This window comes from Pseudogymnoascus verrucosus, assembly GCF_001662655.1.
Source record: "Pseudogymnoascus verrucosus strain UAMH 10579 unplaced genomic scaffold scaffold_50, whole genome shotgun sequence".
NCBI classification, from domain to species: Eukaryota; Fungi; Ascomycota; class Leotiomycetes; order Thelebolales; family Thelebolaceae; genus Pseudogymnoascus; species Pseudogymnoascus verrucosus.
In genome coordinates, this window is record NW_017263701.1 from 127,811 (window position 1) to 142,458 (window position 14,648).

General features: G+C 51.7%; 4 protein-coding genes across 4 annotated transcripts; 1 reads left to right on the forward strand and 3 right to left on the reverse strand.

Annotated features, from left to right (window-relative positions):
* Positions 1 to 60: 60 nt before the first annotated feature.
* Positions 61 to 1,846, reverse strand: VE01_08420 (uncharacterized protein). Its single transcript, XM_018277845.2, has 2 exons — positions 951 to 1,846; positions 61 to 854 (listed from the first exon to the last, which is right to left on the reverse strand). The coding sequence occupies exons 1-2, from the start codon at positions 1,127 to 1,129 to the stop codon at positions 482 to 484; spliced, it is 552 nt and encodes a 183-aa protein (XP_018127034.1). The 5' UTR covers positions 1,130 to 1,846; the 3' UTR covers positions 61 to 481.
* Positions 1,840 to 6,442, reverse strand: VE01_08421 (uncharacterized protein). Its single transcript, XM_018277846.2, has 6 exons — positions 6,220 to 6,442; positions 6,093 to 6,142; positions 5,726 to 6,045; positions 3,781 to 5,676; positions 2,613 to 3,733; positions 1,840 to 2,546 (listed from the first exon to the last, which is right to left on the reverse strand). Exons 1-6 carry the CDS (start codon positions 6,247 to 6,249, stop codon positions 2,304 to 2,306), a joined length of 3,660 nt encoding a protein of 1,219 aa, XP_018127013.1. The 5' UTR covers positions 6,250 to 6,442; the 3' UTR covers positions 1,840 to 2,303.
* A 123-nt stretch (positions 6,443 to 6,565) lies between these two features.
* On the forward strand, positions 6,566 to 11,414 carry VE01_08422 (uncharacterized protein; the record flags this gene model as incomplete). Its single annotated transcript, XM_018277847.2, has 4 exons — positions 6,566 to 6,915; positions 6,968 to 7,309; positions 7,364 to 8,186; positions 8,238 to 11,414. Exons 1-4 carry the CDS (start codon positions 6,770 to 6,772, stop codon positions 11,412 to 11,414), a joined length of 4,488 nt encoding a protein of 1,495 aa, XP_018127012.1. The 5' UTR covers positions 6,566 to 6,769.
* Positions 11,415 to 11,512: 98 nt separating this feature from the next.
* Positions 11,513 to 14,272, reverse strand: MRS3/4 (mitochondrial). The gene is made up of 8 exons (XM_018277848.2): positions 13,619 to 14,272; positions 13,538 to 13,556; positions 13,425 to 13,475; positions 13,333 to 13,368; positions 13,153 to 13,255; positions 12,937 to 13,086; positions 12,416 to 12,887; positions 11,513 to 12,332 (listed from the first exon to the last, which is right to left on the reverse strand). Exons 1-8 carry the CDS (start codon positions 13,657 to 13,659, stop codon positions 12,296 to 12,298), a joined length of 909 nt encoding a protein of 302 aa, XP_018127011.2. The 5' UTR covers positions 13,660 to 14,272; the 3' UTR covers positions 11,513 to 12,295.
* Positions 14,273 to 14,648: the final 376 nt, after the last annotated feature.

Sequence of the window (14,648 nt, forward strand, 5' to 3'; positions counted from 1 at the left end):
CGTTCTCTGTGTGTTTTTAGATGCGAAGGGATGTTAATAGATGGTGTGGAGGGGTGGATTGTTTAAATCGATGTTATTCATATTCTTCAACCTGGGAAGTTCGTACTATGCCTGCCATACCAAGATGGCGGGTTTGAACTATATCACACTCTGCCGGGGGAGATTGATCTCTGTATCCCTCCTTTCGTAACCCATACATATATCATATCCCAACCCAACACCTGACAATCATACCCATACCCATACGCCTTTCCCTACCAACCCACCCAGCCAGACTTAAGTCGTTCCGATATACACCTTCCGTCCATCCCAGCTCCATATATTCCCCGCGCTTCGAAATGCATGAAATGACCCGTCCATCCGTCCCCATCCTCCTTTCCCACCGCCCCTTCCCTCATTCCCCATCCCTCATCTGACAACATATCAATCTCCTAACCTCCAGTCGATCGACCATCCACCCCCCTCGTGTCTATCCCACCCCTCAATCATCCTTATAAACCTGATAACTCATAACCATCATCCAGAACCAAAACGCATCCCCCACCAACAAAAACGCCCACCCCGCCTTCCAACACTGACAAATCGTATCCTGCATCAGCCACGCCAGCGTCTCCTGCCCCTGTCCCCTGCTCTCCTGCCCGCCCACATACAGAGCGCAGTTCCCATTAACGTCGCCTTGGGGCCCCCAGAGTTCGAGGCTTATGACGATTAGACCGACTAGCCAGAGAACGAAGAGGATGAAGGAGCCGAGGATTACGATGCCGGGGAGGAGGGCGCGCGCGTTGATGAGGTAGAGGAGGAGGATGAAGAAGGAGAGGCCAAGGGCGCCGATGGTGATGTTGTAGGTGAAGTACCTGGGTTTGTTAGCTTCTATCACCTTCTATCCCAGTACAGTACAGTTCAATCCAAGGGGGTAAGGTAATTGATAAGTGAGAACAGGGAAAACGTACCAAGGCGTCCCAACACCAAGCTGCGACTGTATAGAGCTGAAACTCGCAAAGATCCCCAACACGCTACTACACGAGACCAACACGATGAAGAGCCAGAAATTGAGCTGCGCGGCGGGCCAGCGGTACTTGCGGCGCACGAGGCGCACTTCGGTGAGGTCGGAGATGGTGGTGCTTGCCATTGCGCCTTGCTTCTTTGCTTTCGTTTTCCTATTCCTATTCCCTTTCCTTTCTCGAATATCGAGTATAGGATTTTCGTAGTTATGATATGATAAATGATGTCTCTGCTCGATCGATGGCGACGATGCGCACAGTATCAGATTTGTTCGTTTGTCGTTCAATTCGTGTCGTTGATAATTTTCCTCGCAAGACACCAGGGTACCACCCGCGTTATAAACCCCCCTTCTTTCACTCTCAGGCAGCTACAGCACAGCAACAGCACCTTACCAGCACCACCGACTGAATGACTGTACACCAGCACTCACCGCAGCGCAGCGCAGTCACAGTCGTGGAGCAACACCCACAGCGACACGTCCTCTCGCCCTCCACCCGTCGAATCGCGCTATTTGTGCTATCTGGGTCCCGTTCCTGGCGCGAAGCGTGCCACGTCGGTTGGGCCTACGCGCCTTTCACCCCGTGACTTGTCGGGGCGAATCCGTCGTGCGTCCGCGGCGATTGATTCGGTTTAAAGTTGTGATAGTGTAATAGTAATGAGCGGATCCGATGGATTTGAGTTTTTTTAGTAATGAGCGGTGATGCGACGATGCGACGAAGTGAGGAGCGGCGGTGATTGTGACGACATTGACGGTTTGGAGGGGGCTGGTGAGCATCCCTGTCGCTGCCCGGCGGTGGTGGTGCGGCGCGTGGTGGGCGTGTGGGTGGAGGGGTGGGTGGGGTGCTAACGGGATTTGGGTGGGACCTGGCTGGGTCCCCTTGGGTTTGGCGACAGGTACGCTCCCTCCCGTCAGGACAGGCGGACAGGTACAGTGCGGGAGGGTCCGTTTGAGGGGACTTCATATCTGGGATGATTTTGTTGACGACGACTATAGTTAGGTTAGAGATGACTATATCTGTAATCGTGATCGTTGTAGAAGCTGGCTCATAAATGCCCAAGAGCCATATCTCGCAGCAGCACCGCTTCAAATCACCCCCCCAGAGAAAACAGAACGAGCTCTAGATATTTCATCAAACATTAAAATCTCAAAAGACAACAACTAATGCTAGTAGTACCTCCACAAAAGTTTCAGCTATCTACTTTTACCCGAACTCCGAGTCCTCTCTCATCCCCTCTCCCCCTCCCCTTCGGAGCTTTTGCCTATTTACGCGCGCGCCGGAAGTCATCACAAAACAACACATTTACGCGATAAGCTTCAGCCCGCTCCCATTCTTCCCCACCTCGCACACCTCGCACACCGCGCACACCGTGCCCTTGTACTTGGACTGGTACTTGCTGCCGTCGAAGGCGCAGGTCTCGAAGGCGCTGCCGCTGTAGATGGGTGTGTGGGAGGCGGCGCAGATATCGAACTCGGCGAACTGGTCGAACTCGATTTCATGCGCGTCGTTGGGGCTGCGCTCGCATGAGGCTTTGATCTTCTTGGCCTGTTGAAGACAGTAAAGTTAGTAAATGTATTCGGGGATTGCGGGGTAGCGGGGGGGGAGTCTTACCTGTTCCAAGACCTTTGCTCCACCGCCGTTGGCTAGTATACGGTTGGCAAAGCTTAATGCGGAACTCAAGTTCTTGTTGGTGTATGCCAGCTTCATCGCGCTCATCAGCGCAAGCTGTCTGTGTGGAACTTCGAGCTTGGGGATGGTGAAGTATGCGGAAAGCTCGAGGCTCTTCTTTAACTTCTCTGGCGACTTGGCAACCTCGTCGTTGGTGCCGAGGTTGCGGCGGCTCAGCTCGATAGCAATCGCAACGCTGTACTCGGACGCCGAAGTGATGAGCTTCTTGGCCTCGTTAACCTCAGATGGAGTAGGCACCACGTTGACAAGCAGCGCGTGAAGCATCTGCTTGAAGATAACAGCCCCATCCTCGAGCTTGTTGGTGCGGACAGAATCGTATCCCTTTTGCAGGAAGTTGGCCGCGATAGACTCCAGGTCATCTGGAATGAATGGCAGAACGCTCTGGGGATTTGTCTCATCCAAAGTTCTCCTGACGTAGTTGACAAGCGGTGGCTGGCCTGGGAATGCGGGGACGTATGTTCTCGAAGCCTCAAAGATCGACATGAAGCGGGGCTTTAGAGGTGCGAAGTTCACCGCGCCAACTTGTCTGTTGAGGAGCTGCATAGCACTTTCGAATGAACCGCCAGCGACGTGGTCCGCAGCAAGCGGAGAGTTGCGGGCCCATAATTCGGCCTCGCTGCTCCCGACGCCGATGTCTGCGCTTTCGATGTTGACGAAATCGCTCTCGGCCTCTGGAACGATATCATCGCCCATATCCCAGCCAGCAGCATCATCTTCTTCATCAGCGTCGATCAGGTTGCCGTTCTGTTTCGCGACACCTTCATCTTCATCTTCAAATCCGAAGCCGTTAGTTGCAGCAGCAGGCTCATCCTCTAATGAGAGACCCTCAACTTGGCCGAGAAGTGCCTTCTCAAAGAATGATTGCGACGTGGCCTTGGTTGGCCAGTTGGCCTTGTAAGTAGACACCACCGCTCTGGGGGTAGAGAGCGGGACGCCAATTGCGGGGAGCGTGATTTGGTCTTCGGTCAATCCAGTTGCCTCGAGGATGCTCTCACATTCTTCGGTCAGGTCATGAGCCTTAGCGGTCATGTATGCTAGCGGGTCTGGTATGGTTAGCATACGTCCAATAGGAGGGGTACTGATATCTTACATAGGTCAATCTCCTTGAAGATCTGGATCCTGTCGTTGACATCGCCGAGGTACAAAGCGTTCTGGAAGCGGGCGGTGAAGTCGCCACGGTGCTCAGCAATCTTTGCCATACGTGCAAGCTTCGCGTCGTCACCTGTAGCAAGGTAAAGGAAGGAAAGCTTATCAAACTGGCGAAGTTTCTGGTATGTCATCTCGACAATTTGATGGTTTCCATGGGCAAGAGCTTCGGTGCCTAGTCGCGTCCAGAGCTTAGGCTTATCAAGCTGCTTTGCCATCTCAACAGCAACGTCGAGATTGCCACATTCGATAGCCAGCTCGAAACGTGTCTGAGGATCTTGAACGAACTGAAGCGCAATTTCCGGGTAACCCTTCTTTTGCAGATACGAGATGATGCTTTGACCAACAAGACTGGAGTTCTTAATAATTTGCAACATCTCCTCGTAGTTGCGCTTAACAAGGGCCAGCTTGAATCTGTATTCGGTGGGATCGATGTTGAGAACCTTGGGCCTCCCGTTTCTATCCAAGCAGTATACAGTGCGTGCCTTGACGCGAACAAGGTACACTGTTTGATCCAAAGTCCTCACAATGCCGTTGTCGCCATTCAGCAGGGTATACTTGATGTGGTTGAGTGTAGAATATAGCAGCACGCCGGCATCGTCCCAAGTGGCGCTCTTAATCCTGATTGTCTCGTGGAGTGTGCTGACTTGTTCCAATGTCTTTGTAACAATAGTAACGTTGTGCTTGCTCAACAGAGCAGCATACGCTCCATCGTTGGACCAGACAACGTACTTGACGCCGCTAATTGCGAGCTCTGCCACATTCTTCTTCTGCTGAATGTCGTATAAGTGCACAGCCGTTGGCGTAATCAGTAATAGGTTGCCAGTTCCGCCGAAAACGATATCCGAAGTACCTGCGGGGGGCTTGATCGTCTTAGTTGTGGAGTTGGAAAGATCCTTGATATCGATCTGCTGTGCTGCCTGGTTGAACACGGCGAAACGGTTGCGAGCCACAAAGACGGCAGAGTTACCAGGACCACGCTTCTTGAGCTTCTCATCAGGGATGCCACCATCCCTTGGAAGAACAATCAGCTCATAGGTCCCCCCCTCAGCAGGCGATGCCACAAGGACAGATCGCTCAGCCGGGTTGTAAGATAATGTACGAGGAGGAATCCACGGGCTGCCAAGCTTCTTGATTGTCTCCAAGTTGGGGCTCTCGATATTTTTCGTAAGGTCGTAAGAACGGATCTGCTTGTCCTTGGTGATGAAGAAAAGGTTGTTTTGATAGACTGCAGAGGCAGGGCGCTCGCGCTCCAGCTTGAAAACCATAACTCCATTATCGTGGCCAGCCGCAAACAAGTTTATCTCCGGATGCGCCGCAATAACCCAAAATCTATCATTTTCGCGCCTGAACGACTGGACTGACGTCCTCTTGTTCAGATCCCATACTCTAATCGTTTTATCTTCGCCAACAGAAAGGATGAGGTCCTGGTGCGGGTGGAAGAGGCAGCCAGACGCGTTCTGGAAATGCCCGCGGCATGTGTCGACCTCCCAAGCCTTGGTCTCGCTCATGCGCCAAAGCTTGACCAGTCTATCGTCACCAGCCGAAACAATCAATGGCAGCGTAGGATGGAACGCGACCCAGTTGACACCCCTATCGTGTCCCTCTAGCACAAATTTGACGACAGCGTCTGTGTTTCCGAACATATCTGCCTGGTTGGCATTTTGGCGGGCCATCTGGTCTTCGTACACATTCGATGTTGGGGCAGAGTGCTTCTTGCGGAGACCCGAGATGTCCCACACTCGAACCGACTGATCGAGAGAGGCAGAAACTACAAGGTCGTCCTTGGGATGGAACTGAGCGCACATTGCGTAATGGTTGTGGCCAGTCATTGTGCATACTAGAGGCCGACGTCAGTTGGTATTCATCGACAGAATACGGGTACTTACTTAACGACCTGTTCTGCCAATTCCAGATACGAATTGTCTGATCATCAGATGCCGAGATAATCCAGGGCAGCTCATGATGGAAGAAGACTGTGCGGACATAATCCAAGTGTCCATTGAGGGTGAATAGGCAGCGCCTTGTTTGTAACGACCAGACTTTGATTTTATAGTCGTCCCCACCTGAGACGAAGAGGGGTTGGGTCGGGTGGAAGTCGATGCCACGAACTGGCCCATCATGCTCTTCGAAGCGGTCTATTAATGTGCCCATACGATAATCCCATAGCTGAATTGTCGAAGAGTGCAGAGAAACAAGAATCCATGGCCTGGAATGCATCAGTATAGTTTGCGACTGACTATGAAGGCAACCAACCGTTTGGGATGGAATGCAATGCCCTTCGCCCTAGACGACTTCGATTCGAACTGTACGAAGCAATATGTTAGCTTGCTCATAGATACACAAATTCAGATGCTCAATGCATTATTCTGGGCGTGCGAACCTTGGTGAGCATATTTGGGGAGGCCGCCATGGTCAAAAGGCGGGATGGGTGAAGCTCAAGCTTCGAGCATCAAGGGGGGGCGGTCGGGGCGGCAAACACAAGCCGTTTCTGAGCCTCCTTTTCCTGCCCAGATTGGAGAAATAAATATAAGATCAAAGGGCGGAGTAAAAGAAAGTTGCTACTGAATGTGCGAGTGCAGCTACAGTATCTGGAGATTATTGTGTGGTGCCCCCAAAGCGCAACAAGGTGGCTTTCCCGTGGAAACCTCAGGCTCAAACACATGCACGCTAACCGCTTTTGATAGCTCTCAACCGTGTCCAGAATTTGTATCAGCCTCGTCAACCTTGTTAGTTATTTGTACTCTGGAGGCGGTTATGCTGTATATTTTGTAGCTTTCGAATTTCCAGATTGTAGGCTATGTATCGCTGTGGCATGTTTACTGTTCCATCTCTTTCTTGAAGGAGGACTCGTTATATGGAAGCTTTCTTGGAACCCAATCCGTCTTGACCTTTCCTTGGCCTGGACTGTGAGGAACCTAAATTAGACCGCAATGGTTCAGCTTGGGAACATATGGAGCCTGACTGGCAGCGCCCTCGCGTTTTCCTGTCTGCAGTCTATTAAAGTCTCGGCGAGCCCGACTATAAACGTTGCGTTGGCAGCTTCATTCACCTCTGCGCCATATCTTATCGAGTTGCTGTGAGTCCATCAATGCCGGTATTGGTCAATAACCATTACTAAATTGCCATAGTGAAACTGCCGGAGACGAAAATTCAACCTCATACTTCCCATTACTAGACCGAATCGCAGAGGGACACTTTAAAGATGCGAGAACAGACCTTGAATTGTACAACTCCTTCGTGAAGGTGCTCCGAGATGATGGACACCTCGACTCAGAGGGACTCGCATCCTATAGTCTTGCGCTTTCTCTGCGGACTTCTGCCCCAAGAATTGAAGCCCAATACCAATTTTACGACACCGCTATTGAGCCGTCAGGAGACGATTCATCATGCCTCGCATGGGTTCTCTTTGGGGGCAAGAAGCATTGCTCTCCGGCACTAGACGAGGCCCATGGCACATATAATGGCCGAAGGTGAGACATTTATCATTTTTGGGGTCTTATGCAACTATCACTAATATAAACTAGAGGAACTGAACAGCTTCAATTTGATAGAATTACTGGGAATCTGTCCGCGCCAGCTTCCATTCTTTATGCTGATATTACGTCTCCGGAGTTTAGCCAATTCCATAAAAAATTAATCCAAAAAGCACAGAAACAAGAGATATCATACCGCATCCGCCACAAGAAGCCGACTGCTCAGGAACCCAGGCCTCTTATCATCGGTGGATATGGTGTCGAATTAGCTCTAAAGCGCACAGACTACATAGTCATTGATGATAGAGAAGCTGAGGCTCAAGTGCAAGTGGGGTCGGCAAAGGCAGAAGTTGTTCTTGAGGATGAAGAACTTGCGGACTTGAAGCCGCTTTCGGCATCTGAACTGGTCTCTCTTGGGCTAAAAGCATCGAGTTTTATTATGCAAAACGAAAACCCCTTTGAGGTGTTGACTCGACTCTCGCAAGACTTTCCGAGATATTCATCGGCCATCGCCGCTCATAATGTATCATCTGATTTTGCCGAGGAGCATCTTTATAACCGCGGTCAGCTAGTGCCAGCCGGTACGAATGTTGTTTGGATCAATGGTTTGCAAGTACCGGCGAGGCACATGGATGCCTTCAGCATGCTTGACATACTGCGGAAGGAAAGGAAGCATTTGAAAAAGTTTTCTCAGCTCGGGTTGACCGGGTCGCAAACGATCAGCCTCCTGTCTCATAAAGATATTGCCTTTACAAAGGCTGACGGTGAACCTGCGAGGTTTGATTGGAGGGACAGCGACGGAGATGTCATCATATGGCTAAACAACATAGAAAAAGACAAGCGCTATGACGGATGGATGACAACTGTTAGAACGGTATGTGGGAATTGCAAATATTAACTTTGGGGTTTACTGATAGCTCTGCAGCTTTTACAAGCAGGATATCCAGGGCAATTGCCTCAAGTACGGAAAGACCTGTTCAATCTGGTTTTCCCCGTCGACTTGTCAAATCTTGAGGATGTAGAACTCGTCGTCACCCAACTATCAGAATTTGTTAAAAGGGCATTGCCGTTACGATTCGGTCTGGTACCGCTGACAAACTCCAATGCTGCTCTTGAACAGGCCAAGATTGCCTATTACCTACTGGACAGTTACGGTTTGTCAACTATGGTGGCCTACCTCAACGGATATTTTGCCTCGAAGGGAACTCCATCGTCGAGAAATGCCAATTTTGAAGCTGCAATCGAGGAGCGTAAACTCCTGGGCGACAAAGTAGCCAAATCATTGGAAGAGGTCCTGGACGCAGATGAAGCAAACGGGTCAATCGAACATTCGAAACAATGGAGCGCCAGACTTGGAGCAAACGACAAAGTACCCCCGGTGTTTGTGAATGGAGCTGCTGTGCCGCGCGATGAGACCTGGATGCAAGGGATGAGCCAGCGTGTTCAGATGGATCTCCGACTTATGCAGCAGGCAGTTTTCGAAAATACCGTGACTGATGATCACTGGCCTCCAATGCTGTACCTGCACGATGCCGCTTCTGGCCGAAACCCCTTTCTCATGCCGGAGAACGACAAAGATCTTCAACTGTTTGATGTCAACGCCATTTACTCTGATTATGCCGAGGCATTGGAAGGCCTTCCTGTTATGAAAAGCGACCCCTCCACTGTGCAAGATGACTGGGCATACATGATTCTGATAGCTGACGTGGAGAGCGCACAAGGCAAACGGCTTTTAATGGCGGCAGCTGAGTTCATCAAGAAGAACCCTTCAGTTGAACTTGTTATTGTCCCCAGTTCAGAGTCTCCAGCAGGAATCTTGAGCGTACACGAGTATATGGCTAAAAGATCGTTCCAACCACTGAAATCTGTCGATGATTTGGATAGCCTTGTCGAAGCGGTGTCAATAACCGCTGGCGATGAAGAAAGGCAGATTACAACACAGATCTCGGAAAAATGGTCCGCGATAGAAGGCCTTGTGGGATCGTTGGGACTAAAACCTGGTCAACAAGGACTTCTGTTAAATGGTCGATTGGTCGGCCCAATTCCGAACGAGGTCGAGCTCGGAGTCAATGAATTGGACCAGCTCCTCAGCTTTGAGCGAACCAAGAGAATCAAGCCTGTTTTGGCGGCTGTTAAAGCTCTCGGATTCTCCGATGCAATCAGCGACCCGCTGGCGAGCTCTAAACTCACATCACTTGTGACTTTGTCGTTTATTTCCAATGTCCCCGAGGGAATTTTCGAGCAAGCGTCTACTTTGAGAATCGACTCCTTCAAGGCCTGGAAATCCGAGTTTACGGCGATTGAAATCGGTGATGAGTCCACTGCTTCTATTCATATTCAAGTCGCGCTGGACCCGGCGAGTCAGGAATCCCAGCGCTCGATTCCAATCTTGAAGGTGCTGTCGGAGCTAGATGGAGTATACCTGAAACTGTTTCTCAACCCTAAGGATATACTCAAGGAGATCCCGATCAAGCGCTTCTACCGTTATGTCCTAGAGTCAAAGCCGATGTTTAATGCCGATGGCAGTTTGAAGGATATCAAAGCGCAGTTTGTGAGCGTTCCTCAGGAAGCTCTGCTGACAGTGGGCATGGATGTGCCAGCTCCATGGCTTGTAGCACCGAAGCAATCTGTTACCGATTTGGACAACATCAAGTTGAGTTCCGTTAACGGCGATGTCAATGCTGTCTACGAGTTACAGCACATCCTAATCGAAGGACACTCATCAGAGAAGGAGACCGGACAAGCTCCAAGAGGGGCCCAACTTCTCTTGGGTACTGCAGCCGATGCCCACTTTGCCGATACCATCATCATGGCCAACCTTGGTTACTTCCAATTCAAGGCGAATCCAGGATTCTACAAGATAAATCTCCAAGAGGGCCCCAGCTCCAAGATTTACAGCATCGACACCCTCGGAGCCTCAGGACGCGATGCCGCACAACCAGACGAAACCACCGAAATCTCCCTCATCAGCTTCCAAGGCCTGACCCTCTTCCCGCAACTCTCCCGCAACCCCGGCCAAGAAACCGAAGACGTCCTCGAGCCTACCACAGACCTAAAAGACGACATCGTCAGCAAGGGCCGCAAGCTCGCCCAAAACATCCTCAACTTCGGCAGCAAGAAGTCCACCACCGCGGTGCAAACCACGCAAGCGGAAATCAACATCTTCTCCGTCGCCAGCGGCCACCTCTACGAGCGCATGCTCAACATCATGATGGTCAGCGTGATGAAGCACACGAACCACACGGTGAAATTCTGGTTCATCGAACAATTCCTCTCCCCCTCCTTCAAGCAATCCATCCCCTCCCTCGCCGCGGCCTACGGCTTCGACTACGAGATGGTGACGTATAAGTGGCCTCACTGGCTGCGCGCGCAGTCCGAGAAGCAGCGCGAGATTTGGGGATACAAAATCCTCTTCCTCGACGTCCTGTTCCCCCTGTCCCTCGATAAAGTCATCTTCGTCGACGCAGACCAAATCGTGCGTACCGATATGCGGGAATTGGTTGATATCGACCTCCAAGGCGCCCCCTACGGCTTCACCCCCATGTGCGACTCCCGCACCGAAATGGAAGGCTTCCGCTTCTGGAAACAAGGGTACTGGAAATCCTTCCTGCGCGGGCTCCCCTACCACATCTCAGCCCTGTACGTCGTCGACCTTCGCCGCTTCCGCGAGATCGCCGCCGGCGACCGATTGAGGCAGCAATACCACCAACTCAGTGCCGACCCAGGGAGTCTGGCGAACCTGGACCAGGATCTGCCGAATCATATGCAGGCGCATCTTCCCATTTTTAGTCTGCCGCAGGAGTGGTTGTGGTGCGAGACTTGGTGTAGTGATGAGAGTCTCGCGGGGGCGAAGACGATTGATCTTTGTAATAACCCGTTGACGAAGGAGCCGAAGTTGGAGAGGGCTAGGAGGCAGGTGCCGGAGTGGGGGGTTTATGATGAGGAGATTGCAGGGGTTTTTAGGGCGGCGAAGAATGGGGGGGAGCAGGAGGTGGGGGCCAAGAACCAGAAGAGTAGGACACTGGAGGAGGAAGAGGGGAGGAATGAGAAGAGTAGGACTATGGAGGCGGAGACTACTAAGGGGGTGAAGGATGAGTTGTAGGCAGTTTTGGGGGGGGGGTATATATACGAAGCATAGATAGAACAAAGCATTGGCCAACTTCTCACATCACATCACATGCACCATCAACCAGTATTCGGATAAGAATCAGCTTTTCCACTCCCCCCCCACACGCTATGAATCCGAATCCGACCCCTCATCATATTTATACACTACACACACTCCAGTCCGATCCATCGCCATCGTCCCTGAAAAAATTCAAAAAAACGCCCCTCATCCTCCTCCTCCTCCTCTTTTCTCAGGCAAAAACAAGCAAATAGCTCCCTTTCGCATCCCGCCACCCCAAGGAAGACTGTCTATACATGCAGAACCACTCATGAAAACGTCGACGTTCAACCAACCCCCCGCCGAAAACAAAGAGACAGAGACAAAACCGAAAACCCCCTAGCGCGCACGCTTGCGCGCGCCATGAGAGACACAAAAATAATAATAGTAGGAATAGGAACAGTATGTACAGTTTTTTTTCTTATCGTATGCGAACAAATCGCCCGGTCGGTCCGGTGGCGAAAAAAGCCCGTATGTATGTATCTCCGCACCCCGCGCCGACTCCGAGGATCAGATATCTCCGCGCTGACGACGCTGACGAAGCCGCCGGGCCGTTATCTGATGAAGCCGTGTCGCCAAGACCGGGGTTTGGCAGGGATACGTGGTTACACACGCATGCATGCATGCATAGGGAAAAGGACGTATTTCGCGTTCGGGGTTTGGTTTGGGGGACTTCCGATGTCGCTTGGCGGTGCGTGGTGGTGGTCAGGCTAAATGGGAAGATAACGATTTGTGTGCGCGCGCGAGAGCCGGGTTATGGATGTTCGGGGCTGTGCTGCGCCTCGTGGGCTGGGGGGGGGGGGTGATGGGTGGGTGGTTTATAGGATTGAGTCGTTGCGACGGATGAAGTATGCCCTGTGGTTATGGTTGTTAGTATGCGACGATCAAAATAGTAAAGGAATGACAAAAAAAGTAAAATGGGACGGGGAAAAACATACTTGCAAGCCTCATACCCCGACCAACAAATCGCCGTACTAGGCATCGTCGTAATAACCCTGGGCTTCACCCCCTTAAAGAACCCCCTATACCCCTCCCTTTGATGCAACAACTTACACCCCTCCACAAACCCATTAACATTCCTCAGCGCCGCATCGCTCGCCGACCCCCTCGTCTGCAACATCGTCTTGACCACATCCATCGGCGTCGTCAGCGCCGCCGCGAAGCCTCCCGCTACCGCGCCAGCTGCGCAGTGCGTGACGGGGTCGTAGGCCTTGGTCGGGTTCATGGAGGTGGATATCGATTCGTAGGCGAGGAATTGGAGCGCAGTGAAGGGGACGGTCATGGAGAGCGTGGTGGGGTAGGAGACGTAGAAGGCGCGCAGGCCTTCGGTGCGGAAGACGTAGCGGGCGCAGTCGGGCATGGTGCGGAAGAGCTTCTTGGAGCCGTGGATTTGCATGCGTTGTTTGATGACTGGGGGGTGTTAGTGAGGCTTGGGGGGGGGGGGGGGGGGGAGGGTTACCATCAAAGGGGTTCATGAGCGCGTCGCTGGCGATGGTAGCGCAGGCACCGCTGGTGGCAGCAGCGAGGGGGTGGTGGAGTCCCGCCTGGTTACCGCCCATCAAGTGCTTGACAGCCTCGTAGGTCGCGAAGTAAATCGCATGTGCGGGACCTAAATCGCATATCGTCAGTCAAAAAAAATGTCACTGCCAGACAGAAATCAAGGATAAGAACTAACCTGCTCCCACCACAACACTAGACATTCCTCTCCATAGCCCGATGGCCCATTTCATGTTATACACCGTGCGTGGCTGGATGGCGCCGAGGAGTTGTGTGCGAGTCTGTTTTTGGTGCCGAGTTAGCCAAGGCCCTTGGGGACAGAAATCGGAAATAAATATTGGTGCGCAACAGAACATACCTTGATCGAGTCGATGGGGTACATGACTGTGTGTTCCTATTTCCAAAAAGTCAGTCTCCCTGCGTCCTGTTGACGAAAGGGCGGAAACATACAGCAATCCCCGCCACCGCACCGGCTGTCATGTTTTGCAACAAGCTGAAATTCTGTATCCCATTCATTAGCCCTCCATCTTTGGCCCCATTGTATCTATCGAGAAGTGTCATACCGGAGGTAAACCCTCATAACTAAACAAACACACATGTAAGCCAATTGCCGACAGCTGGGGGGATAGTCCTGGGCAACTCACTCATATTCCTCGAGCGGGACATCGCTCGCGCTCTGAGCCATACCTACAGCGGTCGCTGGACCGCCGTAAGCCTCTGGTTGCAGCGCCAGTGTTCCCGATTTGACGGATTCCCGGGGGATAAGGCTTCTGTTCGCTGGGTCTCCTCCGTTCGCTTTTGGGGAAAGCGATGAGAAGAAGATGACGCTGGTGAGCTAGTTCGACAGAAAGACGTAGTGAGCTGTGTCTCTTTGACGGGCGTTCAAAAGCGTTCGTTTGTTTGATGTGTCGTTGGTTTGGGGGAGAAGCAATATTATCTCCAATGACGAAAGGCGGATATAATCGTTTCGTTCTGTTCAAAAAGAGTATGTTGTGTTTGCTTCGCCCAATTCCGAGGGATAAGTATTTGGGAAACCGGAGAACGGAGCTAAAATAATTGCAAGTACAAAGCCAACGGCGGTTGTTTTGGAGACGCTAGTTGACCTTGGGTTCGCCTGGGTTCAGAAGGGGATTCTACACTAACCTAACAAACTAACCACCAAACCGGATAGGGAAGAACAGGGGTTGGGAGAAATGATGGGCCGAGGAGGTGGTGGCTGACATAAGCGGTAGATATAGCCGTGAAGCCGTGGGTTGGGTGAGTGAGTAAGTGAGGGCGTAGGAAAGACACCGAGGAGTCCGACAATGTGACTCTGTAGAGTACAGTAATGATCTAATGATCACTATAATCAGTATATACACTCCTACTCTATAATCCTCATACAATAATATCCTCATCTACTCCCTCCTCTCCCCCATCTCCCAGCCTGTGCCCCTAATCTCCTATCTCATCTCACTCCCCTCTCGGCATTCGCAACAGCCAACACATACCCCCTCTTGGCGCGAAAATTCGATCTGATAAACCCTCCACACAGACCACCACCCACTCCACAAAAAACCAAACGAAGGGCGTCGATTTAGGCAGCTGCACATTAACGCGGATCTGATTATTCCTCAGCCGGTTACTGGGTCGTACCGATGTTGGTCATACATGGAGTAGTCAGGTAAGCGTTGA

Excerpts from the sequence above, each read along its gene's own strand:
- VE01_08420 (XM_018277845.2), bottom strand. The coding sequence starts at position 1,129 with ATGGCAAGCACCACCATCTCCGACCTCACCGAAGTGCGCCTCGTGCGC. Across the intron at positions 855-950 it reads CTTGGTGTTGGGACGCCTTG|GTACTTCACCTACAACATCA; the intron begins GTACGTTTTCCC and ends TAACAAACCCAG.
- VE01_08421 (XM_018277846.2), bottom strand. The coding sequence starts at position 6,249 with ATGGCGGCCTCCCCAAATATGCTCACCAAG. Across the intron at positions 3,734-3,780 it reads CTTCAAGGAGATTGACCTAT|ACCCGCTAGCATACATGACC; the intron begins GTAAGATATCAG and ends TAACCATACCAG. Across the intron at positions 2,547-2,612 it reads GAGCAAAGGTCTTGGAACAG|GCCAAGAAGATCAAAGCCTC; the intron begins GTAAGACTCCCC and ends TGTCTTCAACAG.
- MRS3/4 (XM_018277848.2), bottom strand. The coding sequence starts at position 13,659 with ATGGCTCAGAGCGCGAGCGATGTCCCGCTCGAGGAATATGA. Across the intron at positions 13,369-13,424 it reads GTGCGGTGGCGGGGATTGCT|GAACACACAGTCATGTACCC; the intron begins GTATGTTTCCGC and ends TTTTGGAAATAG. Across the intron at positions 13,087-13,152 it reads TAGTGTTGTGGTGGGAGCAG|GTCCCGCACATGCGATTTAC; the intron begins GTTAGTTCTTAT and ends TATGCGATTTAG.